Source organism: Delphinus delphis, chromosome 20 (assembly GCF_949987515.2).
Source record: "Delphinus delphis chromosome 20, mDelDel1.2, whole genome shotgun sequence".
NCBI lineage: Eukaryota > Metazoa > Chordata > Mammalia > Artiodactyla > Delphinidae > Delphinus > Delphinus delphis.
The window spans coordinates 16703830-16731754 of NC_082702.1; the positions used below are offsets into that span (position 1 = coordinate 16703830).

Here is a 27925-nt window from a genome sequence, read left to right on the forward strand (position 1 = left end):
TGCCCCAACTGAAGAAAGCCAAACTTTGACAAGGGGAGTTTGCAGCAAAGTAAGGACTTACTGCAGGGTGCCAAGCAAGGGAGTGGGAAGCAAGCCTCAGATCCACTTCAACTTGGTCTCTGAGTTAGAGGGGTTTTTTTTGTTTTTTGTTTTTTGTTTTTCAGTACGCGGGCCTCTCACTGTTGTGGCCTCTCCCGTTGCGGAGCACAGGCTCCGGACGCGCAGGCCCAGCGGCCATGGCTCACGGGCCCAGCGGCCATGGCTCACGGGCCCAGCTGCTCTGCGGCATGTGGGATCTTCCCGGACCGGGGCACGAACCCGTGTCCCCTGCATCGGCAGGCGTACTCTCAACCACTGAGCCACCAGGGAAGCCCTAGGGGTTTTTTTTAAGGGTGAGGAATGGAATATTTCCTGCCACATCAGTAAACAAAGGATGTCAGTCATCAGCAATTGCAGCCCTCCATCCGTGAGCTGGTGAGCCCCAAGGAAACTCAGGAAGGAAAGAATACCTGCCATCTAGCAGCCATCAGACTACAGCCACTCCCTACCGTAAGCCCTGAGGGAACTGAGGATGTGAAAACACAGGATACTGGCCCCAGATAACTGAGGTGCATATCAAAGGAATGATTTCAGTGAGCCCAGACTCTTGGCATCTTCCCATACATAGAAAAGCACTAAATTCCTTAATTTGGGGTATCTGGTTTTCTTTAATTTAGAATAATCCTTTGATGTTCCAACTACCTGCCCTGTGTTGCAAAACTTCTATATAACCTGTCTCTCCCCACCCCACCACCTCCTCAGAGCAGTTTTCTCAGGGTTACTTGAGATGCTGCCTCCCGGGCTTGAAGACCTAAAAATTCTCGCCAAATAAAACATAACTCTCAACTTTTAGGTTGTGAATAATTTTTTAAGTCCACAAGGGGAAGAACAAAGAGGCTGGGATTAATCATCATCTTGGGACATTTCTGTGACATTTCTTAATTGGGAGTTAGGATGTCTGTCTCTGGTTTACAGTTTTCTGGCCACGTGGTCCATGGTTCAGGAGTCTGTTAGCTCATCTTCCTCTGGAGAAACAACATGAGTTTATACCTTAATGATGACATCTATAATAGCAAGGTTAGTACATTAACGATGTTATCAACAACAGCAATTTTAGCCATCTGACTCTGGGTGATTAGTGTTCAGTTAGCACAGGATTGAGATCAGAGGGGATAAGAAAGGGAATAAAGTTTTGGAGAGAGATTTATCATAAACTCAGTAAAGGAACTCGATTTCCAAGGGACTCAGTTTCAGTTACAAAGTACGTCCTGGGAAAATATTGATGGTGGAAACACTCATAATATTGAATGAAAAAGATACAAGGACTTCCCTGGTGGTCCAGTGGTTAAGAATCTGCCTGCAAATGCAGGGGACGCGAGTTCCATCGCTGATCAGGGAACTAAGATCCCACATGCCACGGGGAAACTAAGCCAGCACCTGCAACTACTGAGCACATGCACTCTGGAGCCCACGAGCCACAATGAAGAGCCCGGCAGGCAAAAAAAAAAAAGAAAAAGAAAACACAAAGATAGAAAACCACACATATGATTAAATTTTGTTAAAAAAAACTTTTTTAAACAGGAAGAAAATAACCATGGTTAATATTTTTGTGTATCTGTGTGTGATGAAATTATGGATAATTTTTATTTCTCCTCTAAACTTTACTGTATTTCCCAGATGCTCATTCTCCTCAAAGAAAATGTGAATTTTAAAATCAGAAAAAATTATTAGAAGAAAAAAGGAAAAGATGGTGTGAAAGGAAAATCAAAATAGAGTATTGCTAAGAGAGCTCTCCAAAATGGAGCTGGAAGGCCACTGACAAAGTAATTTATGCATGGCTCAGCCTGGATGAAATCTGACGTTTTGACCACTTACTGTCCTAAGGAAGGCATCCAGAACATCTGCCAGAAACTTGATACTTACCCTTACCCTAATATAACTCATGACAGCCTATCTATTTATCAGATCCTTAACCTAAAACAACTCGTGACCGCCATCCCTAAGGACGAGTATTTCTTTTCTTGTGTCAGAGTACAGTCTCGTGGCTTTTGCCTTTCTAAGCCCCTGACTTTTTCTCTTCCCCGGAACACTCCTTCCCTTTTAATCAAATCTGTGTCTTCCGAATTGCAATTCTTATGACGCCAAATATACTCTTTTCTTATCTTCTTTCTTCGTTTTGTTGATTGACAGTGGAAAACAGAGGAAAATGCTTTTGACTTCTGTGGTCTTCCTCATCAGTTGCTTGGTTCACGAACCACACACCAAGCCTGATCTGTGAGGGGTACTCAGTCTGTTGCCCTGATCCATGAGACGAAGGAAGGGCCAGGGCACCCAACCATGGTTGGGGTGGGAGGCACCCTTGCATAGTAAGCTGCTGATGTTCCTTCCCTACTACTGGCTCTCATAAAGGCCCCCTGTGGCAGCTAAAGCTAACAGAGGTCTTCAACAAAATGCTGACCTTCCTTCTCCCACTAGACACACAGTGGATAGAGCCACCTTCCTTTGCTTCTTTCCTGCCTCCCTCCTCTTTCCTTTGCCTGGGCTGGACACCTAACCCTGAGGCTTTGCTATTCTTCGTGGGTTGGTGTGTTGTTAAAAACAAGATACAAGCTCAGAATGGAGTCGCTTATGCTAAGCCCCATGTCACCAAACTGAGACTTAATTACAGTTTCGGCTCTCCCAGAAATGGAATCTTAAACCATCAATCAGGAATCACCGGATCAGCACTGGTTAGGTAATCTACCTGAAAGACCCCTGCCGTCCCCTAAAGGAAAGTAAGTTGGCAATAACCAACCCCCTATTTTGCTGATAAAACTTTCTTGTTCCTGTCCCTTTCTGCCTGTAAAAGTCATTTTGTTTAGCTCCTTGAAGCTCCTTCCTTTCTGCTAGATTGGGTGCTGCCTGGTTCCAATTGATTTTTGCTCAAATAAATTCTTATGCCTCAGTTTATCTTTTAACAGTGTGTATAAAGTATAAAATGCTTGCCCACCTTAACAAATTCAAATAGGATGCCAGTGCAGGAAGTAAAAACTGAAAAGCACCACTCACAAAATTGCACACCTAATCCTACTCCTCAGGGCCTTGCTGGTGTTTATATTTCCAGATCTAGATCTTTTGCACAGCACTATGAAGAGTTTTACATTTAAGTGGGTTCACACTAGACTTGTTTTCTCATATCTTGCTTCCTTAACAATATGTCACAAACATTATTTCTGTGGGATCATGGGAAACGCCCCTGCTAATCTGTACTCTATTTTGGTAAGACCTCATACAAACATGTATAACTAGATTCAAGAACATGTTTGGTTGGAAGCACAAGTTGTCTCCACCTAAAAGTCAGCCACATTACACCTAGCTCAGATGTCTGCAAATGTCTGTATCAACAGTTTAAAGCAACAATTCTACCCCATCCTCTCATCAAAAGAGGGTACTCTCTGGCCATTTAAATAAATCCAAAGTGATATACCTGCAAATATAAGCAGTATGTTTTCTGCTCCAGTTGGAGTGAGTGGTCTGACAGTCTGAGGGATTCTGCACCCACAACAGAAGTGCCACAGGGGAACCGGTGGTCACTTCTCCAGCATGACAGAGGAGGAGTCAAAACCTCTCTCTGCAGGTCCACACTCAGCCGCAGCCCTGCAAACCCAGGGATCCTGAAATGTCACTGACCAACACCTTCGCTTTCTTCTACACAGCCAGCCACTTTCCCCCAGGTGCCTCCCACCCTCCCAGGAAAGGGGGAGAGGGCAGGGCAGCATCAGGTAGGGTTCTCACCAGTCACACACTGCCCAGGAGAACCACATCTCATGATAATATGGGCCTAATGTGTTATTTACCAAAGTTTATGTTTATTAACATAAATCAACCAAATTGTTTATGTTAATACCCAGTTTCCTCATCTATGCAGGCAAACAGCAGGTCTGTACACAGCTGGTGGAGGTGTTTTCATGCTGCTGTCAAGGGGTAGCAGAATGGAAGCAGCTGATAACATAAAAACTAAATGGAGAAAGGGGAGATTGGAGAGGTAGACAGCTGGATGGAAGGACAATGTCCAGAAGAGAGAAAGGGCCCCCTTCCTGTGATGCTTTAGGGGCAGGAGGTGAGGGCGGAGAGCCTGGGGTGGGGGAACACCAGGCAGGTATAAACAGCTCATGTCACAGGGCAGGAGCCTCAAGCAGCTGGAGCAGTTCCAGTAGTTTGCTCTGTCAGCACCCAGGGACAGCAAAAGTGCCAAGGCTGCAGGGGTAGTACGTGGCTGGCTGCGCTCATGGCTCTCCAGCTGCTCTCCCTCCTAGAACCCACCGGTCTGCTTACATAGGATCACCTGCCCTCTGGGCTACAGAGGAGCCACATTCTGAGCTGCCACTGTGGACACAGGCCACTGACCCTGGAAGGGTTAACCAGTCCACAGCTGGGAGGTTCTAGTCCTGGCTCCAGACCCATCAGGGGTGCGAAAAAGCAAAAAGAAACAAGAGCTAATAAATTGTGAGTCAAAATGAGGTAAAAACACAATTTAAACATTAAAATTTGCTTTAATTTATATAAACAAAGGAAAGGGTTTCCCAGGTGGCACAGAGGTTAAGAATACGCCCTGGTCCAGGAAGATCCCACATGCCACAGAGCAACGAAGCCCATGGGCCACAACTACTGAGCCTGTGCTCTAGAGCCTGTACTCCGCAACAAGAGAAGCCACCGCAATGAGAAGCCCGCGCACTGCAATGAAGAGTAGCCCCCTCTCTCTGCAACTAGAGAAAGCCCACGTGCAGCAACAAAGACCTAACGCAGCCAAAAATGGAAACAAACAAACAAAAAAACACAAAAGGAAACGCACTACTTAAATAATAATTCATCTGGGTCCTCTTGGATAATACAAAATTCCTCCACGGGAGTCTGATGATTTTGAGGCCAGCAACTCTTCTCACATGTGTATATTAGAATGGTTCCGAATTCCACAGAAAGACCTGAAAAATACAACATATTCAGGATTCCAGCAAACAGAAAACTTATGAGATACACTCAATATTCAAAGTTTGCCCTGTTTGGGGAAAGCATCTTAGGAACTTGTGTAGAAATCAGCGATTTTTAGAACACGGCTGCTGTCATCTGCCGATGCTGGCCTTCAGTTGCAACATTTCCAGCCTCCAGCCAACCCTGCTCACTTCAGACTGGTCCCCACAATCTGAATTGGTTCTGGCAAGTCCATCCTGTTACTAAAGGCAGTGGTTTTTGTATACTGACAGACTCCCTCGGTTTGTCTCATGTCTGAAGTCAAGGGGAGATTCTGTCAGCAACCAAAGACCTCTGTTCAGTCCTGAATGGCAGGTTTTTCTTCCAATTCCAGGGCTTGTTCCTGTACTTGGTGCTCCTAAGTGTATAGTCATACCACCCCTTCGATTGTCTAGTTGGTGAATATATTGGGCAGTGTTAAATACATCGCACCCTCAAAGCCGTTTGCCCATTTTGTCTTTATTTCAAAAATCTGAACAAATGGCTAGCATATACTTGAACTCTTGGTGAAATTTAAATGTTAATAAAATAGTATACCCATCAAAAAAAAAAAAATTTCGAAGTTTGCTTAGTGGATAGAGCCCAGACTCTGGAACAAGATTGCTGGAGTTTAAACCCCAGCTCGACCACCCTGAGCAAGTGATTTCATCTCTATGTTATAATGACTATATTTATCATGATGACAAGGTTGCTGTAAGGAGGAGTAAACAAGCCAATACATGTAAGATACTTAGAACAGAGCCTGGCACATCCTAAGTGTTAACTGTTAAGCAATTAGAAGAAAATACAAAGGAAGGAAAAAGATGGCTCAATATGAGGATAACTGGCGTCGCCACAGGGAGTGATTCTACCTACACACTGAAAAAATAATTACTTAAAGCAAAAACAGTGCTCACTAGTTTTCAGTCACAATACAGTTGCAGTATTCCTACAAAAAGTGACTGCTTATTGCAAAAAAACCCACAGATTTCTCAGTAAAATATACTTTTTTAAAAAAAATGTTTATTTATTTATTTGGCTGCATCGGGTCTTAGTTGCGGCATGTGAGTTCTTTAGTTGTGGCATGCGAACTCTTAGATGTGGCATGTGGGATCTACTTCCCTGACCAGGGACCGAACCCAGGCCCCCTGCATTGGGAGCACAGTGTCCCAGCCACTAGACCACCAGGGAAGTCCCAGTAAAATATACTTTGAAAATAAACAAAAAATCTCAATTAGTCTTCATTGCAAATGTCTAGACTATCTGACATTGAAGATCATTTTAAAATATGTCACACTGACAGAACACTACCTCCAAGAAAGGATACAGGCAAAAAGTAAAAAATAAATCGTAAGAATTTATAGAAGTTTATTGATGGATGGAGCCACGAAGAATGTCATCAAGAGAACATGAGCAACAAGAACTCCTGTTGAAATCAGAATAGGAAATCAGGAGTGAAAAGGAGCAGTTGGGCAACTGGTTTGCAGCAGCAAAAGAAAAATACTTTTTAAAAATGTAGACAGCAATAATAGAAAGAAAATCAAAGACAGTACAAAGAAAGGCCAAAATAGAGCTGATTTTGAAAAAATAACGTGGTGAATTTGAGATAATTCCCAACTAGAATGAGCAACAGGCAGTTTTCAGAGGGCATTAGAAGGCTGAAACTCAGTACTAGTAACCACCAGGAGATGAAAGAAGGAGGTGTAAAGAATTAGAGAGAATAAAATACCAAGTAGCTGAGTATTATACATGAGCCCAGAGACCTGCCACATTTGGGGGATGAGGGAGGGGGAGGAGAAAGACACGGCATATGGAGATCAAAACAGTCCCATTACACATCCAATGAAAAACATCAGAAACCACAAGAAACAGAAAAGACAGGTGAAACTTAATTACAGGTAGAAAAAAAGGCTTGAGAGAATCTCAATGAATGTAGAGGGAAAGGGAAAAGCATGCATTTGAGAGGAGAAAGGTGACCAAAGCAACTGGTGTTGCTTCCGTAGAAAAGCTACAAATTCAACAGAAAAGATACTCAGAAATAAAAAGGAAGAAAAACTAAATATATAGGTCAGAAGACCTATCCTGTCCCACAATAAAAGGATTATAAAACAATGGGACGGCAAGACATATGTTAGTTCAGTGCCTGGACTTCATAAACAAATAAAATTCTACAGGCATCCTAGCATAAAGTTAGTTACAAAGGTGGCGGCGGTGGGGCGGGGTGGAAATCAGTCCACCCTCAGACTTCTACAAAGCAACATTCAATGCCAAAACATACTTCCCGGTGAGACGCAGCCACGGGAGATGACAGGAGGTACGAGATAAAAGGACTGGCGGGGCTCTCACTGTTGACAGCATGGGCAATTACAAAGTTTGAAGAAAGAAAGTGGGGCTTAAGAACTTTATACATAAGCTGTCCTTCAAATATAAAGGCAGACCAGCACACACATTCTAAAGTAAGAACAACACCTACGAGCCCTCTTTGAGGCTATTACTTGATAGATTCCAGCTAGGAGAGAACAGTCAAAATAAAGAATTCATAGGCTAAACAGCTATGAGAATTATGGCTATAGAATACAGACTTAAAAACCTTGATAAAGCAAAAATGATACTGAAATATTTGGAGATGGAGTAGGGTATACATTTCCTTATCTGTTATAGTAAAGATAATGCATACTATTCAAAATTGAAATACTGAATGAATATAATTCTCTTAATTTCAGAGGATCTTATAGAAACTAGGGCCTCTTGAATAAAGAACCCATTACCTAGGAACTTCCCTGGTGGCGCAGTGGTTAAGAATCTGCCTGCCAATGCAGGGGACACGGGTTCAAGCCCTGCTCTGGGAAGATTCCACAGGCCACAGAGCAACTAAGCCCGTGCACCACAACTACTGAGCCTAAGCTCTGGAGCCCGCGAGCCACGACTACTGAAGCCCACGTGCCTAGAGCCCGTGCTCCGCAACAAGAGAAGCCACCGCAACGAGAAGCCTGGGCACCACAACGAAGAGTAGCCCCGGCTTGCCACAACTAGAAAAAGCCCGCACGCAGCAACAAAGACCCAACGCAGCCATTACATACATAAATAAATAAATAATAAATTAAAACGAAGTACATGGTAAGGATTTCCTGGATGTGACAGCAAAACACAGGAAACAAAAGAAAAAACAGACAAACTGGACTATATCAAAATTAAAAACTTATGTGCATCAAAGGACACAATCAGTGGAATGGCAAATCATATCTGATAAGGAGGTAACATCTAGAATATATAAAGCAGCTCCTACAACTCAACAACAAAAAATAAATATGCTGATTAAAAAATGGACAAAGGGGGTTTCCCTGGTGGCGCAGTGGTTGAGAGTCCGCCTGCCGACGCAGGGGACATGGGTTCGTGCCCCGGTCCGGGAAGATCCCACATGCCGCAGAGCGGCTGGGCGTGTGAGCCATGGCCGCTGGGCCTGCGCGTCCGGAGCCTGTGCTCCGCAGCGGGAGAGGCCACAACGGTGAGAGGCCCGCGTACGGCAAAAAAAAATGGACAAAGGACTTGCATAGGCATTTACATAAAGTGATATGAAAATGACTAATAAGTCATTAATATGAAAAGATTCTCAACATCACTAATCATTAGGAAAATGCAAGTCAAAACCATCAGGTAGCACCTCACACCTATTAGGATGGCTACTATGAAAAACACAGAAAATACGTGTTGGTGAGGATATGGAGGAACTGGAACTCTTGTGCACTGTTGACTGGGAATATAAAATGGTGCAGCCACTATGGAAAACAGTATGGTGGTTCTTTGAAAAAACAAAATGAAATACAATTACCATACGATCCAGCAATTCCACTTCTGGGTATATAACCAAAAGAAATGAAAGCAGGATCTCAAAGAGGTATTTGTATACCCATGTTTATTGCAGCATTATTCATAATAGCCAAGAGGTAGAAGCAAGTGTCCATCAACGAACGAAGAGATAAACAAAATCGGTATATACATATGATAGAATATTTATTCAGCCTTAAGAAGGAAGGAAATTCTGACACATGCTACCATGGATGGACCTTAAGGACATTATGCTAAGTGAAGTAAGGCAATAACAAAAGGGCAAATACTATAATTCTACTTATATGAAGTACCTACAGTAGTCATATTCATAGAAATAGAAAGTAGAATGGTGGTTACCAGGGGTTGTGGGGAGTTGTTCGATAGGTACAGAGCTTCAGATTTGAAAGATGAAAAAGTTATGGAGATCCGTGTCACAACAATGTAAGTAAACTTAACATTGCATGGAGTAATGATTTAAATATTTTACAAAGCCATCTCCTAGAAAAACAACTAGGAGATAGACTTTTTGACTTAGAATTTTAAAAAGAAAAGAAAAAAAACAACAATAAAGACTGAGAGAAACCCATACATTTTTGAACTGTGAAAACCTAACACAAAAGTAGTTAAAAAAAAAAAAAGAGGAGGATGTGTAACAAACAAGGAAGAGGTAGAATAAATACCTCAGCAAGAAAAATATGAAGATCTCAAAAAGTTACGGGCTCACAGGATTGGTGTCAATAACATTAATTTGTAGAAATACTGGTTAAAAAAACACATGCAACAGGAAAAATTTCAACTACATATTATCAATACATAAAAGGGCAAAATAAAACTAACGTGGGCTTCCCTGGTGGCGCAGTGGCTGAGAGTCTGCCTGCCAATGCAGGGGACACGGGTTCGTGCCCCGGTCCGGGAAGATCCCACATGCCGCGGAGCGACTGGGCCCGTGAGCCATGGCTGCTGAGCCTGTGCATCCGGAGCCTGTGCATCCGGAGCCTGTGCTCCGCAACGGGAGAGGCCACAACAGTGAGAGGCCCGCGTACCACAGAAATAAATAAATAAAACTAACGTTTTTTCCTAAAGAATGAATGTTCATTATTTAAGTTGGCTTAATTACCTCCATTGGGACTTCCCTGATGGTCCAGCGGTTAAGAAACCACCTTCCAATGCAGGGGATGCCAGTTCGATCCCCGGTCAGGGAACTAAGATCCCACATGCTGCAGGGCAACTAAGCCCGTGCACCACAACTACTGAGCCCATGTGCCACAGGAGGGAAGCCCATGCACCGCGACAAAGATCCCGAGTGCCGCAACTAACACCCAACACAGCCAAAAAATAAATATTTTTTAAAAATTGTTTTTCCTCCATTAAACCTAATTGTTATAATTGTCACTTTGCTGTCATAACTGTTGTTCTTGTCATCCTTATAAGGATCACCAAAGGCATTATGAGTTTGTGCAGCTGCTTACACGGTGTTTTTCTTAATTAAAATATGATTCCCATGCCATAAAATTTACCATTCTAAAGCTACAGTTCATTGGTTTTTAGCACATTCACATAGTTACACAAACATCTCCACTATCAGATTCCAGAACATTTTCATCACCCCAAAAAGACACCCCAGGCCCATACCCGTTAGCAGTCACTCCCCATTCTCTCCTGCCTCCAGGTACAAGCAACCACTAATCTTCTCTTTCAATGGATTTGCCTGTTATGGACATTTCATGTAAAAGGAATCGTATAATTTGTAGCCTTCTGTGTCTGGCTTCTTTCACTTAGCATGATGTTTTCAAGGCACAAGTATTTGCTGCACGTTTATCATGTAGTACTTCCTTTCTTTTCATGGCAGAATAATACTCACTGGAGATACCACATTTTGTTTGTATACTGATTTGTTGATGAACATTTCAGTTACTTCCACTTTTTGGGTATTTCGAATAATGCTGATACGAGCATTTGTGTACAGGTTTTGGTGTACGTATGTTTTCAATTCTTTTGGGTGGAACTGCTAGGTTATGACGTTTTTAACAATAATATTTGCAAAACTTTTCCAAAATTTTGTACCAGATGCTGCAAAAGATGCTGGGACATCAACAACCTCCTATGTGGCTGATGGCAACAGAAACTGGTAGATACCTACCATGCAACAATTTGCTAAACACGACTTAAATAATACTTGTATACACAGCTATTAAAAAGAACTCAAAGGGACTTCCCTGATGGCGCAGTGGTTAAGAATCTGCCTGCCAATGCAGGGCTCACGGGTTCAAGCCCTACTCTGGGAAAACCCCACATGCCACGGAGCAACTAAGCCTATGAGCCACAACTACTGAGCCTGCGCTCTAGAGCCCGTAAGCCATAACTTCTGAGCCCACATGCCACAGCTACCGAGGCCTGTACGCCTAGAGCCCATGCTCCACAACAAAAGAAGCCACCACAACGAGAAGCCCGCACACCGCAACGAAGAGTAGCCCCTGCTCACCGCAACTAGAGAAAGTCCACACACAGCAACGAATACCCAACGTGGCCAAAAATAAATAATTAAATAAATTTGTTAAGAAAAAAAAAAGAATGCAAAAAAAATAGGATTAGACAGGCACTTCTTCAACCTGATGAGAGCATTTACAAAAAACCTACAGTTAACAAGTTACTAAGTTACCTAACGATTAAAGACTGACTGCTTTACTCCTATGATCAGAAATATGACAAGGATGTCTGCTCTCATATTTACATTCAACACTGTATTGAGGTTCTAGTCAGTGCAGTAGGCAAAAAAAAAAAAAAAAAAAAAGAAGAAGAAAAGGAAAGAAAAAAAAGACAGTCTGCTAAGGAAAGGAAGAAGTAACTGTCTTCATCCCCAAACGACATGATTGTCTATGTTCAAAACCTGATGTAATCAACAAAATAATCAACAGAACAGTTGCAGGGCACAAGATCAGCATACAAAAATCAATTGTGGAAATAATGTCAAGGAACATGGCAGAGTAGGAAGCTCTAGGAATCTGACCTTGCACTAAGGCAGCTACTGAGCTGGAAGAACTATCTGAAACTATCTATTTTGGAACTCTGGAGTCTAGTGAAATACTTCATTATCTAGTAAGAGCTAGATTAAGACATTTAGAGATTTTCCTTCTTTCATTCAGCAACTAGCTCCAACACCATATCCAAGAAGCTCAACAAACTTCAAGCAGTAAAAACTCAGAGATCCACACCAGACACACGGTAGTCAAATGTTAAATTGACAAACTGTTAAAACTCAAAGACAAAAGGGTAACTTTGAAAGCAGCAAGACAGAAGTAACTAGCTGCATACAAGATAGCCTCAATAAGATTTAACAGTTGATTTCTCAGAAACCATGAAAGCCAGGAGGCAATAGGATGACACATTTCGTCCTGCAAGACTGTAAATAAAGAATTATGTACCTGTCAAAACTATGTTTCAAAACTGAAGGAGAATTAAGATATTACCAGATTTTCTTTTCTTTTTTTTTTTTAAAGCTGAGGGAGTTCATAACAGTAGATTTTCCCTGTAAGAAATGCTAGGGGCTTCCCTGGTGGCACAGTGGTTAAGAATCCGCCTGCCAATGCAAGGTACACGGGTTCTATCCCTGGCCTGGGAAGATTTTACATGCCGCGGAGCAACTAAGCCCATGCGCCACAACTACTGAGCCTACGCTCTAGAGCCCATGAACCACAACTACTGAGCCCGCATGCCACAACTACTGAAGCCTGCACACGGAGAGTGCATGCTCCGCAACAAGAGAAGCCACCGCAATGAGAAGCCTGCACACTGCAACGAAGGGTAGCCCCTGCTCGCTGCAGCTAGAGAAGGCCCATGTGCAGCAACAAAGACCCAACATAGCCAAAAATAAAAACAAACAAATAAATAAATAAATTTATAGATATATAAAAAAGAAATGCTAAAAGGAGTTCTCCAGGTTGAAATTAAAGGATACTAGACAGTAACTCAAAAACAGGAAAAATAAAGAACTTCATAAAGGACAGCTTTATTATACTTCTGGTTTAGTTTGTAACTTCTTTCTCCTATACAATTTAACAAGCAAATGCATAAAATAGCAATTATGAATCTATGTTAAGAGACATACAAGGTATAAAGATATAATCTGTGATGTTAACAATATAAAGGGAAAAGAATAGATGTATATAGAAGTAGAAGTGTTTGTATACTATTGAAAGAAAGTTGGTATTATTCAAACTAGGTTGCTAAAATTTTAAGACGTTAATTGCAAAGTAATCACTAAGTAAAATACTAGAAAATACAGTAAGTCCCCTACCTATGAACCTTCAAGTTGCGAACTTTCAAAGATGCAAACATGTGTTCCATCAACATCAGGCATGAGTGAAATTGCCGATTGCCCTCCATTTCCTATTGCTGACGATCCTTCAGCTCTATTATCTCCCACCTCCTCTCCTTCCTCTAGTCAGTAACTCCTCTTGCCTGTTCACTCGATGCCAGCCCCTGTACACCAGCTGTTGTACTGTACTACTGTACTTTTCAAGGTACTGTACTGTAAGATTTTAAATGTTTTCTTTATTTTTTGTTTGTTTTTTATGTATTATTTTTGTGAAAAGTATTACAAACCTATTACAGTATAGTACTATATAGCAGATTGTGTTAGTTGGGTATCTAGACTAACTTTGTTGGACTTAGAACAAATTGGACTTACAAACACGCTCTCAGAAAGGAGCTCATTCGTATGTAGGAGACTTACTGTATACAGACAATGAAAGAAGGGAATCTAAATGGTATACTACAATAAAATCACCTAAATACCAAAAAAAAGGAAATAATGGAAGAACTGAGGAAAAAAAATATTATAAGACATACAGAAAATAGCTAAATGGCTGAAGTAAATCCTTTATCAGTAATGACATTAAATGTACATGGATTAAACTCTCCTATTTAAAAAAAAGCATTGACAGATGGGATATAAAAAAATAATAAAATAACACTAATCTATATACTATTAGAAATACTCTCTTTAGATAATAGGGACACAAAGAGGATGAAAGCAAAAGGATAGAAAAAGATATTCTAGGCAAACAGTAACTAAAAGAGAGCTAGGTTGGCTATCTTTCTCTTTTCTTTTTTTTTTTTTTTTTGGCGGTACGCGGGCCTCTCACTGTTGTGGCCTCTCCCGTTGCGGAGCACAGGTTCCGGACGTGCAGGCTCAGCGGCCATGGCTCACAGGCCCAGCCGCTCCACGGCATGTGGGATCTTCCCGGACCGGGGCATGAACCCGTGTCCCCTGCATCGGCAGGCGGACTCTCAACCACTGCGCCACCAGGGAAACCCTGGCTATCTTATTGTTAGACAAAACTTCAAATAAAAAGTGGTTACAAGAGACAAACAGGGACATTAATGTGTTGATAAAAGGTTCAATAGGGCAAGAAAATATAATAATTATAAACATATAAGCTTCTATGTGCAGAGACCCTAAATATGTGAAGCAAAAATTGAAAGATTTAAAGAGAGAAATAGACAGTGCTACAATAATACTTGACATCAATAACTCACTTATACGGGCTTCCCTGGTGGCGCAGTGATTGAACGTTTGTCTGCCGATGCAGGGGACACGGGTTCGTGGCCCGGTCCGGGAGGATCCCATATGCCACGGAGCGGCTGGGTCCGTGAACCATGGCCACTAAGCCTGCGCGTCCAGAGCCTGTGCTCCGCAACGGGAGAGGTCACAACAGTGAGAGGCCCACGTACGGCAAAAAACAAACAAACAAACAAACAAACAAAAAACTAACTCACTTATAATAATAAATAAAACAACCAGAGAGAAGATCAATAAGGAAACAGAAGGTTTGACAATGCAATAGTTTGACAACTGGAACTAACAGACACATAAAGAACACACCACTTAACACCACATTCTTTTCAAGTGTACATAGAACATCTCTAGGATACACCATAAGTCTCAATTAATTGAAGAAGACTTACCTCATACTAATTATCTTTATGATCACAATGAAATGAAACTAGAAATCATAACAGGACAAAAACTGGAAAATTCACAAATACGTGAAAAATAAACAGAACATTTTTAAACAACCAACAGGTCAAAAAAGAAGTCACAAAGGAAATTAGACAATACCTTGAGACAAATGAAAATGAAAGCACAACATACCAAACTGCAGTGAAAGCAGTGCTAAGAGGAAATTTTCAGATATAAGCACACACAATAAAAACAAAGAAAGATCTCAAGTCAATGACCTTAATGGTCTATACCTTAAGGAACTAGAAAAAGACCACATTATCAAAGCCAGCAGAAGAAAGGAAAAAATAAAGGCTAGAGCAGAATTCTTTTTTAAATGGAGAATATAAAAACAATAGAGAAAAACCCACAGAACCAAAAGTTTGTTCTTTGTAAAGATCAACAAAATTGACAAATCTTTAGCTAGAATGACTAAGAAAAAGAGAAGACTCAAATTACTAAAACCAGAAATGAAAGTAGAAACATTGGGACTTCCCTGGTGGTGCAGTGGTTAAGAATCCACCTGCCAATGCAAGGGACATGGGTTTGAGCCCTGGTCTGGGAAGATCCCACATGCCGTGGAGCAACTAAGCCCATGTGCCACAACTACTGAGCCTGCACTCTAGAGCCCTCAAGCCACAACTACTGAGCCCACGTGCCACAACACTGAAGCCCGTGCTCTGCAAGAGAAGCCACCGCAATGAGAAGCCCGCACACCGCAACGAAGAGTAGCCCCCACTTGCTGCAACTAGAGAAAGCCCGCGTGCAGCAACGAAGACCCAACACAGCCAAAAATAAAAAAAAATTAGGGCTTCCCTGGTGGCGCAGTGGTTGAGACTCTGCCTGCCAACGCGCAGGACACGGGTTCAAGCCCTGGTCTGGGAAGATCCCACATGCCGTGGAGCAACTAGGCCCTTGAGCCACAACTACTGAGCCTGGGCGTCTGGAGCCTGTGCTCCACAACAAGAGAGGCTGCGATACTGAGAGGCCTGAGCACCGCGATGAAGAGTGGCCCCCGCTTGCCGCAACTAAAGAAAGCCCTCGCACAGAAACGAAGACCCAACACAGCCAAAAATAAATAAATAAAATACTGAATACGTAACTACTTTAAAAAAAAAAAGTAGAAACATTAAGACAAATTTCATAGAAATAAAAGATTATAAGAGAATAATATGAACAGTTGTATACCAACAAATTGAATAACCTAAAAGAAATGATAAACTCCTAAAAACATGCAATCTACCAAAACTGACTCAAGAAGAAACAGAAAATTTGAATAGACCTATAGCAAGGAAACTGAATGAGTAATCAAAATCCTTCCAGTAAAGAAAAGCCAAGGGGCTTCCCTGGTAGCACAGTGGTTAAGAATCCACCTGCCAATGCAGGGGACATGGGTTCAAGCCCTGGTCCAGGAAGATCCCACGCCCACGCACCACAATGAAGAGTAGTCCCCACTCACCGCAACTAGAGAAAGCCCGTGCACAGCAACAAAGACCCAACGCAGCCAAAGATAAATAAATAAAATAAATAAATTTATACAGAAAAGCCAAGGACTAGAGGATATAACTAGTAAATGTTACAAAACATTTAAAGAAGAATAAACGCCAATCCTTCTTTAAGTCTCCCAAAAAATTGAATAGAAGGGACTACTTACTCATTCTCTGAGGCTAGTATTATCCTAATACCAAAGCCAGACAGAGATATTAAAAGAAAAGTACAAACCAATGTCCCTTATACGGATGCAAAAATCCTCAACAAAATACTAGCAAACCAAATCCAGGAGCTTATAAAAAAGTTTATATGCTATGATCCAATGGGATTTATCCCAAGAATGGAAAGATGTTTAAACATACCAAAATCAATATAATATACCACATTAACAGAATCCACAGAATTACCATGATCATCTCAATTGATGCAGAAAAAAAGCATTTGACAAAATTCAATACTCTGTAGTGATAAAAATCACTCAATAAACTAGAAATAGAAGGTAAATTCCTCAATCTGAAAAAGGCCATACATATGAAAAACTCACAGCTAACTTAATACTAATGGTGAAAAACTAAAAGTTATTCCCCTAAGACCAGGAACAAGTAAAGGATGCCTACTTTTACTTTTGTAACTTCTATTCGATACAGAAGTTCTATATAGAGCGACTGAACAAGAAAAGTAAAAGGCATACAAATCAGAAAGAAGGAAGTAAAATTATCTCTATTGGGGACTTCCCAGGTGGTCCAGTCGGTAAGACTCCGTGCTCCCAATGCAGGAGGCCTGGGTTCGATCCCTGGTCAGGGAATTAGATCCCACATGCATGCCACAACTAAGAGTTCACATGCCGCAACTAAGAAGCCCGCATGCTGCAACTAAAGATACCGCATGTCGCAACAAAGATCCTGTGTGCTACAGCTAAGACCCAGCACAGCCAAAATAAATAAATATTTTAAAAATAAAAAAATAAAATTATCTCTCTTGCAGATGATGTGATCTTTTTCCCAAGAATACTTGTTTTTTTAAGTTTCTTTTTAATTTATTTAATTAATTAACTTCTTATTTTATTTTTGGCTGCATTGGGTCTTTGTTGCTGTGCGTGGGCTTTCTCCAGTTGCAGCGAGTAGGGGCTACTCTTTTTCTTTTCTTTTTTTTTATTTTATTTTTAATTTTTTTGGCTGCATTGGGTCTTCATCGCTACACGTGGGCTTTCTCTAGTTGCGGCAAGCGGGGGCTACTCTTCATTGCAGTGCGCGGGTTTCTCATTGCGGTGGCTTCTCTTGTTGCAGAGCACAGGCTCTAGGCACACGGGCTTCAGCAGTTGAAGCGCGCGGGCTTCAGTAGTTGTGGCACACAGGCTCTAGAGTGCAGGCTCAGTAGTTGTGGTGCACGGGCTCAGTAGTTGTGGCTCACGGGCACCAGAACGCAGGCTCAGTAGTTGTGGTGCATGGGCTTAGTTACTCCGCAGCATGTGGGATCTTCCCAGACCACAGACTGCACCCGTGTCCTCTGTGTTGACAGGCGGATTCTTAACCACTGCACCACCAGGGAAATCTGACAGGGGGCTACTCTTCATTGCAGTGCATGGGCTTCTCATTGAGGTGGCTTTTCTTGTTGCGGAGCATGGGCTCTGGGCACGCAGGCTTCAGTAGTTGTGGCACGTGGGCTCTAGAGTGCAGGCTCAGTAGTTGTGGCACACAGGCTTAGTTACTCCACAGCATGTGGGATCTTCCCGGACCAGGGCTCGAACCCGTGTCCCCTGCATTGGCAGGTGGATTCTTAACCACTGCGCCACCAGGGAAATCCCAAGAATGCTTGTTTTTATTTTGTCTTTGTCTCCATACTTACATTTCCACACTAACAGATCAAAATCAAATTATCTTCAACTCAAATATTCATATTAGAATAATGATAACAGAATTTCTGACCACAAAGATTCAGTGTTTCATCTTGATGTTTTCTAATCAGAATTGTTTGAAAAATACCTAGAACTCACCAGTTCCTAGGATAGTTACCAGAAAGTGACAAAATTTTTTTTTTTTTTTGGCTGCACTCCACAGCTTGCAGAACTTCCCCAATGAGGGATCAAACCCGTGCCCTTAAGCACCAGAGTCTTAACCACTGGACCACCAGGGAAGCCCCCAAAACTGACAAATTTAAAGAAACAAAAATAGTAGACAATCCTGCAAGTGATTTTAGTTGTTGCTATATTTTGTCCCAGGAACAAGTCACCTCTTAGAAAAACTACTCCAAGATCAAAGCCTGAAATGATTTTCAGTGTAGTAAAAAAAAATTACATGTTATTATAATGTCCATACACCTAATGATGTAGGTAAAGATAAAAAGTGATCTCTTCTTATGTGCTTCAAGCAATTCAAAAGAAATATATAAAGGTCCTAAGAAATCAGGTTAGATCTGAAATGCAGTAGGGAATACAAAAAGCAAACAACTTTCCTTGTTTCTGATTGTAAAAGAGAAGTAGGCCATGGTAAACAAATACGTCACATGACAAGGTATGTTCATGTTAAGAACACTTCCATAACCACAGAAGAAAGGTTTACTGATTGCTGAAATAAAAGAGGAAATGGATATGATGTACCTCAGGGAATTACTGGTAAACCGGAAAAAGATAATGCTGACATAAAAATGCCCTCATTGCAGATACTATACATGAGTGACTATGGCAGTTGTGCAAAGAGATAGAAGCCATTATTCCTCAACTGTATATGATTATGCCAAACGTGTGCCTTGGTCAACTCATCATCTTAAGAGACAGAATTTCTGCTTCTAAAATTAAACCACGCTAACCTTTTAAAATATTGTACAATGAATAAACATGTTTTGTGAATTCGATGAGTAGATGGAATATTTTCATGTCTGTTCTAAAAGTACTTTAGATACACATAAGAATACTCAATGGTCATAAAGATCAAATGTAATCAGCCACCATCCCATGTAAAATCATTACATTTGGCAAAAACTATTATGTGTGTGTGTATATATATAAAATATATATTAGTAAATAGAGATGATCTGATCTTATATGTAGAAAATCCTAAAGAATCCACACCAAAAAATTTGGTTTAGAACACTTGTCTCTGTTGTTTTTATATTATCCTTTAAGATCTCTGCTCTAGCCTTTATTCCTTCCTTTCTTCTGTGAGCTTTGCTTGGTTGGTCTTCTTTTTCAAGTTCCTTAAAAGGTAAACAGTTAGGTCATTGATTTGAGATTTTTCTTTGTTTTCAATGTATGTGTTTACAGCTCTAAAAATGACCCAGCAATGCCATTCCTAGGATATACCCAAAAGAACTAAAAACAGGGAGTCAAACAGATATTTGTATACCACTGTTCACAGCAGCATTACTCATAACAGCTAAAGGATGGAAACCTCATCAAGTTAAAGAATTTTTAAAATTTGTATATACATACAATGAACTATAAAAAGGAAGGTAATTTTGATACATGCTACAACATGGACAAACCCTGAAAACATTATGCTAAGGGAAATACGCCAGACACAAAAGGACAAATGTTGTATGATTCCACTTATATGAGGTATCTGGAACAGGTAAATTCACAGAGACAGAAAGAGATAGAATAGAGGTTACCATCAACTAGGGGAAGAGAAAATGGGGGGGTTAATTCCTTTCTGGGAGTGGGCGAGTAGTTAATTCTTAATGGGTACAGATTTTCTGTTTGGGATAACAAAGAAGTTTTGGAAATAGATAGTGGTGATGGTTACATAACATTGTGAATATACTTAATGCCACTAAACTATACACTTAAAGAAATAGCTAAAATGGTAAATTTTTTTAACATCTTTATTGGAGTATAATTGCTTTACAATGGTGTGTTAGTTTCTGCTTTATAACAAAGGGAATCAGGTATACATGTACATATATGCCCATATCTCTTCCCTCTTGCATCTCCCTCCCTCCCACCCTTCCTATCCCACCCCTCTAGGTGGTCACAAAGCACGGAGCTGATCTCTCTGTGCTATGCGGCTGCTTCCCACTAGCTATCGATTTTACATTTGGTAGTGTATATATGTCCATGCCACTCTCTCACTTTGTCCCAGCTTAGCCTTCCCCCTCCCCATGTCCTCAAGTCCATTCTCCAGTAGGTTTGCATCTTTACTGCCATCTTGCCCCTAGATTCTTCATGACCACAAAATGGTAAATTTTAAGTATGTATATTTTACAACACATCTTTTAAAAAATCAATTATATTTAAATATACTAGCAGCAAACATCAGAAATTGAAATTTTTTAAATGCCATTTACAATAACATAAAAAAGCAGTTAATATTTAGAGACAAAACTGAAAAAAGATGTGTAAGACTATACATTGAAAAGTATAAGACCCTGCTGCAAGAAATTATAGAGAACGTAAATAAATGGAAAGACATACTATGTACATGAGTTGGAAGACTCAACATTAAGATATCAATTCTCCCCACACTGATCCAGAGAATCAATGCAATCCCAATCAAAACCCCAGAATGCCTTTTACTTTTTAAAGAAACTGACAAGCTGATTCTTAAAAACACAGAAATGCAAAGGACTTGGAAGAGTCAAAATATCTTTGAAAAGGAAGAATAAAGCTGCAAGATTGACACTACCAGATTACAAATCCTACAAAGCTACAGTAGTCGAGACAGTGTGGCAGCGGTGTCAAAATAGAAAAACAGATTAATGGAACAGAATGCAGAACAGAGAGTATGCAAATAAATTAATACATATACGGACAACCTATTTTCAACAAAGGTAAAAGATAATTCAGCAGAGAAAGAATATCCTTATCAATAAATGGTGCTGAAACAACTGGATATTCACATGGAAAAGAATGAACTTGATCCATACCTCACACTATATATAAAAGTTAACTCAAAATGGACATAAATCTAAATGTAAAACATAAAACTAGGAAAAAACTAGTGCCCTTGGGCTAGGCAATTATTTCTTAGACAAGACATTAAAAACATGATCCATACAAGAAAAAATTAATCAATTGTCCTTCAAAATTAAAAACTGTTTTTTGAAAGGACACTGTTTAGAGAATAAAAAGACAAGTCATTTTATTCTGACTAGGGGGAGAAAAAGGAATTGTTTTCAAGTGGAGAAACCTGAAACACCAGGCGATCAAGGCTAACATCAACAGTCAATGTATAAAGATGCACCCTTGATATCATGTATGACATGAAGAAAATGGCATTTTACCCCTGTGATTTTCCTCTCAATAACCCATAATCTCATTCTGATTATAAGAAAAAAATCAGACAAATTCCAATATAGGGGGCATCTTACAAAGTAAGTGACCAGTACTCCCCAAAATCGTCAAGGTCTTCAAAAATGAGGAAGTCTGAAAATCCATCACAGGCAAGAGACACAACAACTAAATGCACTGTGGTATCCAGGACAGGCTCTTGGATACCAGGTAAAAATTAAGGAAATCTAAATAAACTATGGATTTTAGTTCATAATGTATTAATACTGGTTCATTAATTGTAACAAAAGTACCATATTAATGTAAAATGTTAATAAAGGGGAAACTGGGTGTGAGGTATATGGGAACTCTATGTACTATTTCTTAATTTTTCTGTAAATTGAAAGCTTCTGAAGAATAAAGTCCATACCAAAAAAACAGAAATAAAAAAAGGCAAGCCACAGAGAGAAAATATTTATAAATTATATACTAAAGGACTTGTAACCAGAATAGATACAAAACTCTCAAAATTCAGTAATAAGAAGACAAACTATCCAATTTTTAAAAAGAGAAAATGATTAGAACAGATACTTCACCAAAGAAAACATATAGTGGTAAATAAACACATGAAAAGATGCTCAAAGTCATTAGTTGTTAGAGAAATGCAAATTAAAACCATGTGACATCACTACACACCTGTGAGACTGGCTAAAATGAAAAAGACGGACCATATCAAGTGTTGCCAAGGATGTGCAACTCTCATGTATTGCTGGTTGGGATATAAGTGGCACAACCTCTTTGGAAAACAGTTTGGCAACGTCTTAAAAAGTTAAACACACACTTACCATATAATTCAACCATTTTTCTCCTAGATACTTACCGAAAAGCCTATGTCCATATAAAGACTTGTACACAAATGTTGATAGTAACTTTACAATAGCCCCAAATGGAAGCAACACAAGTTTTCTTAAAATAGTTCTAATTTCGCTGTGGGGCAACTAAGCCTGCACGCCACAACTACTGAGCTCGCGCACCTCAACAAGAGAGCCCACGTGCCGCAAACTACAGAGCCCACATGCTCTGGACCCCGTGTTCCACAACTAGAGAGAGAAAATCCGCATGCCAAACTAGAGAGAAGCCCGCACGCCTCAACGAAGATCCCGCGTGCCGCAACTAAGACGCAATGCAGCCAAAAAAAATAAAATTAATAAATAAAATAAATATTTAAAAAATAATAATAATTCTAATTTCCCAAATTTTATGTAATATGCTTATATTTTATAAGGAAACAAAAATGAAACAATAGTCTTTCATTTTAAAAATAATTCCAAATTAGTGCTAGAAACCCACAAACTCAAATAAATGAATGGCTTATTACCTAAATTAGCACTTCTGAGCATGCTGACCAGCGCTGGCATAAGCTGAAACTCAAATATCCTTCGGATTCCACAGTGACTGCAGGCTGGGAGCTCAGTGACTTCTGATGTAGGGCAGGTCAAGAAAAGTGGTTCTCCACTCCAAGAATACCTAGAGCAACGAAATAAAGAACCGTGAATCAGGGCCACGTACAAGTCACATTCCAACATCTAAGACCACGCTTTGCAAATTTTGTTTCTTTCTTGGAGAGTATCCGGAGCAAAACCAGAGAACAAAGAAAATCCAAAGGCCCAGAAAACTAGCTGCAAGGTTGTATATCAGAGGAAGATATCTGAATTCTTATCAATGGTTACCAAGTCTAGATGAAGGCACTAAAGCTAATGTTGAACTGAATCTAACTAAAACTGCAACAAAGCCCAGACTCAGCTCAACTGCAGATTCAAAAGACTCAGCCCCCCACAGTACTGGCCTTACAGAAGAAGGGGCATACACCCCTAAGGAATAAATATTAACTTCAGTATCTACTGTTCTTCAACATACAATTTCCAGTAAACAATTTTTTTAAGTTACTAGATATTCAAAGCAGCAGAAAAAATTGACCCATAAAGAAAGAATACCAGGAGACCCACAGCCAAAATGATGGAATTATCAGACAGACTTTATGTGTTTTAATTTTACCGAAGTATAGTTGATTTACAAAGTTGTGTTTAACTGCTGCTGTACAGCATAGTGACTCAGTTATACATATATATATTCTTTTTCATATTATTTTCCATTATGGTTTATCACAGGATACAGAATATAGTTCCCTGCGCTATACAATAAGACCTTAATCGAAAATACTTTTAGGGCTTCCCTGGTGGCGCAGTGGTTGAGAGTCCGCCTGCCGATGCAGAGGACACGGGTTCGTACCCCGGTCCGGGAAGATCCCACGTGCCGCGGAGTGGCTGCGCGCGTGAGCCATGGCCGCTGAGCCTGCACGTCTGGAGCCTGTGCTCCGCAACGGGAGAGGCCACAACAGTGAGAGGCCCGCGTACCACAAAAATAAATAAATAAAAATAATGTATATTAGTTTGGGAAACACAGGAAAGTATAACAAGAAAACCAAAATCTACAGTATTCCTCAAACCATGAAGCTAAGATTTTTATTAAGTTCACTTATTTTTTATGCATTTGGATGCACACATGTAAGTAGGTTTTGCTTTTTTTTTTTTTTTTTTTCGGTACGCGGGCCTCTCACTGTTGTGGCCTCTCCCGTTGCGGAGCACAGGCTCCGGAGGCGCAGGCTCAGCGGCCATGGCTCATGGGCCCAGCCGCTCCACGGCATGCGGGACCATCCCGTACCGGGGCACGAACCCATGTCCCCTGCATCAGCAGGCGGACTCTCAACCACTGTGCCACCAGGGAAGCCCTATATACATTACTTTTACAATCAAGAAAAACAATTTAAAAAAATGGGCCTTTACCTCAAAATCTGCTCTTGACAAGCAGCAATTCTCTTCATGAATTTGTAAAACATCTTATCTCCACTTTTAATTATGGTCTTCTCATATTTTTCATCACCATCACTAGAAAGACTAAAAAGAGAAGCAAAAAACACTTTTGCCTGTATATATCCAGAGAATTACAGTATTTAGAAATATACTGAAAATTATACTGAACAGCAGTAACCCCCCCGCTACCCTTCTCTCAAGCCCTGCTTCCTCGCCATTTTCAACTCTGGATAATTATTTGCAATTTAAAAAGTCATTATGTCCACTCACTCTCTCCATTTTTTTCTCCATTATGGATTATTTTCAAACACCAACACTTCTTCACACACTCCAACAGTATTCTGAAAAAGCTTACAAATGATACAGCTCTGGTAAAGAACCAGGTCAACTCCCCATATATCCTACTGTAATTCTATTATAATAGCAAAGTGATTATTCTTACTTCAAACTTTAGAGGGTTTTGGTTTATAAAGCCTTTCAAGACCTATTCTCACACTTAACTCCAAAAACCATGTGAAGAGATACACCACCCAGATATCAGTATCACCCCCATTTTACAGGGGAGAATTGAGGCTCTGGGAGGGTCTCTGAGGTCCTAGGCCAGTTCTTGAGCCACAGGCAAGAGTCAATAAACAAATGGCATTTTTCTAACTTACCTGTCTCTGTTATACATTTAAAAACAGAAAAGTTAAAGAGCTAGTAAACCCATCTTGTGTAAATACTTGGTATCCCTAACTCGTTTGTTCACTTTCCTGAGGGTCCCTATAAACAGAACAAAGTGTTTTCAAGCTAACTCAAGGGTGGCTGGTAAGATCCCCTTGTCTGTCTCCCTTTCTCATCTGAGAGGCATGAAGCAGAAAGGTCCTACACACACAAGTGCTGCCTGAAAAAGTTTCCCCAGATACGAGGGTAAAACCAAAGGGTACCTACTGTGGCAGCTTCCTGATCAAATCACCTCTCACGCTCAGCAGTGCACACTCTCACCTTTGGGAAAGCAACTGTTCCATGTCAATTCCCTCTCTCTGTTGATACTCCCTCAGAAGGCTCTGAGCATGATCTAGACTGACATAGTCTCTGTAGTCATCCTCATCAACAACACAGATGTAGTAGGGCAGGAACTGTGGCAGCACGGAAGGCAAGGCCATCCCTTCCTCAGGAGGCACAGGAAGAGCAGCACCCGGGACAGTATCCTGCAGGCGGAGGTCTTGGAGCTGGGCAGTCCAGTCTCTGTCTTTGGCACGGCTGGAATCATTTCTAAAATCTGAGATAACCTGTGGTGGAGGCGCCTCCTCCCTGTCACTTCCCCAGTCATCTGCACCTTCACACCAATCCTCAGCTGTGAGGCCATTTTCCTGTTTCTGGAAAAATATCCAGTGAATGTGGTTCAAGCACACTTGGGTGATCTCACCTACTCCCTTGGCTTCCTGAGCCACCCATCCCTTCACCTTCCTGAGGGAGCCTTAACACCAGCACCCCCCGCCCTCCACTCTGGCACACTCTGATTCAACTTCCTGGACCCCATTTACTCAAAAGCATGTTGGAGGTGACAAATATTGTGTTTCCTTTTCAGGGGCCCCATGGCAAATGCAGTACAGCGGTTTCTTCAACATCTCTTTCAGTTGTGCTTCATGTATTGCACATGGTAAGAAAGAACTACATTTCCCAGACTCCTAAGCACCTGGGGTCCTAGGTGTGATCAGGGGGCTCTGTCTGTGTCTAGAGGGAGACACAAACTTGAGACAGAGTGAAGTGGAAAGAAGAGCCATGAAAAAAAAGGTAGCTGATCTGTAGATGGAGACAGCAAGGCTCTGGAGTCAACAGTTCTGAACAGGGCAGGTTCCATTCACCGGAACACATCTCAGTTTCCTGACTGCAAGAGAGGTTAGCAGCTCCTTGACAGGCCAGTTCTGAGGTGTGGTTCCGGAGGTCACTCCTGGAGTCATCTCCTCCAGGCTATCCAAATAACTTAGTAAAAACCTAATTTTAAGTCTGTCTCAGCTTTAAAAAGTCAAAGTGCTTTTCTATTATGTGCAATTGAACCCTGACAAATATAGGCAGACACCACCTTTTTATTCCCAGTACTGCTAGTACTGTGCTTGGCACACATTAAGAATTCAGTGTATATATAAAGCAGCATTCACAGGCAAAGGGAAGCTGAATTTTGTTCTGCAGCTACCAACTTGCCAGATTTTTTTAATTTAATAAATTCGAGTTTTGTCGTATTAAATATGTTTGTTACATACACATATACTTATCACAGTAAGTATATTTACTATAAACACACACATATAATGATATGTATGTACACACCCATACTTTTTCCCAAACAGAAAAATCAGTAAGCTATGTGCTTCCATACCTTCAGTGCATAATTAAAACAACTAACAAGACGTTAAGGAAGTACCATTTTACGGTTCAAAAAAAAAAGCAAATGGTGGTGTGATGAACTGGGAGATTGGGATTGACATGTATACACTGATGGGTATAAAATGGATGACTAATAAGAAAAAGTAATAAAAACTAAACATAAAAAAAAGCTGAAACCATTCCAAAGTACTTCAAAGAACATGGCTTAAAGTTTGTCTTAAACGAAATTCTGGAAAATACCCTCAAATTACAGCAGATCATAATATGATAGTCACAAGCGCTTTACCTGAGCGTCCTGCGTCTCTTTCTCTCGCGTTTGCAGGCACTGGGAGCGGAACACCTTCCAACTTCATAGTAAAGAAAAACTGCGGTGAAGGGTCCATAGCCGACTGCCAGCCGACTGACCAGTCCCCTCCGGGTGCGCCGGGGGCTGGTCCCCCACCCCCGCTCCCGCCCCCGCCTACCTGCGCGCCCTGCCGCTAGCGCACCCCGGGCGGGGGCAAGCGAACACGTGCAGGAGCCGATGAAAGGGGGAGCCTTCCAGCGGGCAGTACACCTGCACGACCAGGACAAGCGGCTGCCTGCAAAGTTCACACACTGGCCTCGGCGCTGCCACGGCGGGCAGGGCGTCCTGAGGGCACGGGAGGCACTCAGACCCTGACTCTTACCCGAGACCTCGCCCACTCCCTCACCCCGTAGCCCTCACCAGCACCCGCCAACCCCGGCTCCGACGCCCCACCTCACCGGAATGCCGCCCAGCTTGCTCGCGGTCCAGGCGCCCAGCCCCGTGGGGCAGCAGTGCACTGCAGTATCGCGAAGCCCGAGCAGCACCGGCTTCCGAACGGCCGCCATGACGACGAGGCGCCCAAGCGAAGAGGCGAACTACGGCAGCCGAGAGGGTGCGCCTCTCTGTGCACGCGCACTGCCTACGCCTGAGAGACGGCCCCGCCCCCTTCAGACCGCTTCCGGGGATACAGTTTGGAGCCCGGTGAAGATCCCGGAGCGGTAAGGCTTTTTGGCTCGTAGTGCGCGCTGCTAAAGGAAGTTGGCACCCTCTACCGTGAACTAGTCTTACCAAAAAGTTTTATCTAAAATAAGTGGGATATGGGACATCTCTGGCGGTCCAACGGTTAGGCCTAC

The 27925-nt window shown here is 41.5% G+C and overlaps 1 protein-coding gene across 2 annotated transcripts; it reads right to left on the reverse strand.

The window, feature by feature from the left end:
* Positions 1–897: 897 nt before the first annotated feature.
* On the reverse strand, positions 898–27716 carry PDCD2L (programmed cell death 2 like). Of its 2 annotated transcripts, XM_059999185.1 has the most exons (8): positions 27530–27716; positions 27250–27416; positions 27072–27132; positions 25403–25776; positions 24392–24502; positions 22927–23075; positions 4871–5000; positions 898–1064 (listed from the first exon to the last, which is right to left on the reverse strand). In XM_059999185.1, coding segments are annotated over exons 1-8 (1101 nt in total). In that variant the 5' UTR covers positions 27638–27716; the 3' UTR covers positions 898–1063. The 2 variants fall into 2 exon arrangements, with proteins under 2 accessions (XP_059855168.1, XP_059855167.1); XM_059999184.1 differs by lacking the exon at positions 898–1064 and having other exon boundaries at positions 4566–5000.
* Between the last annotated feature and the right edge of the window lie 209 nt (positions 27717–27925).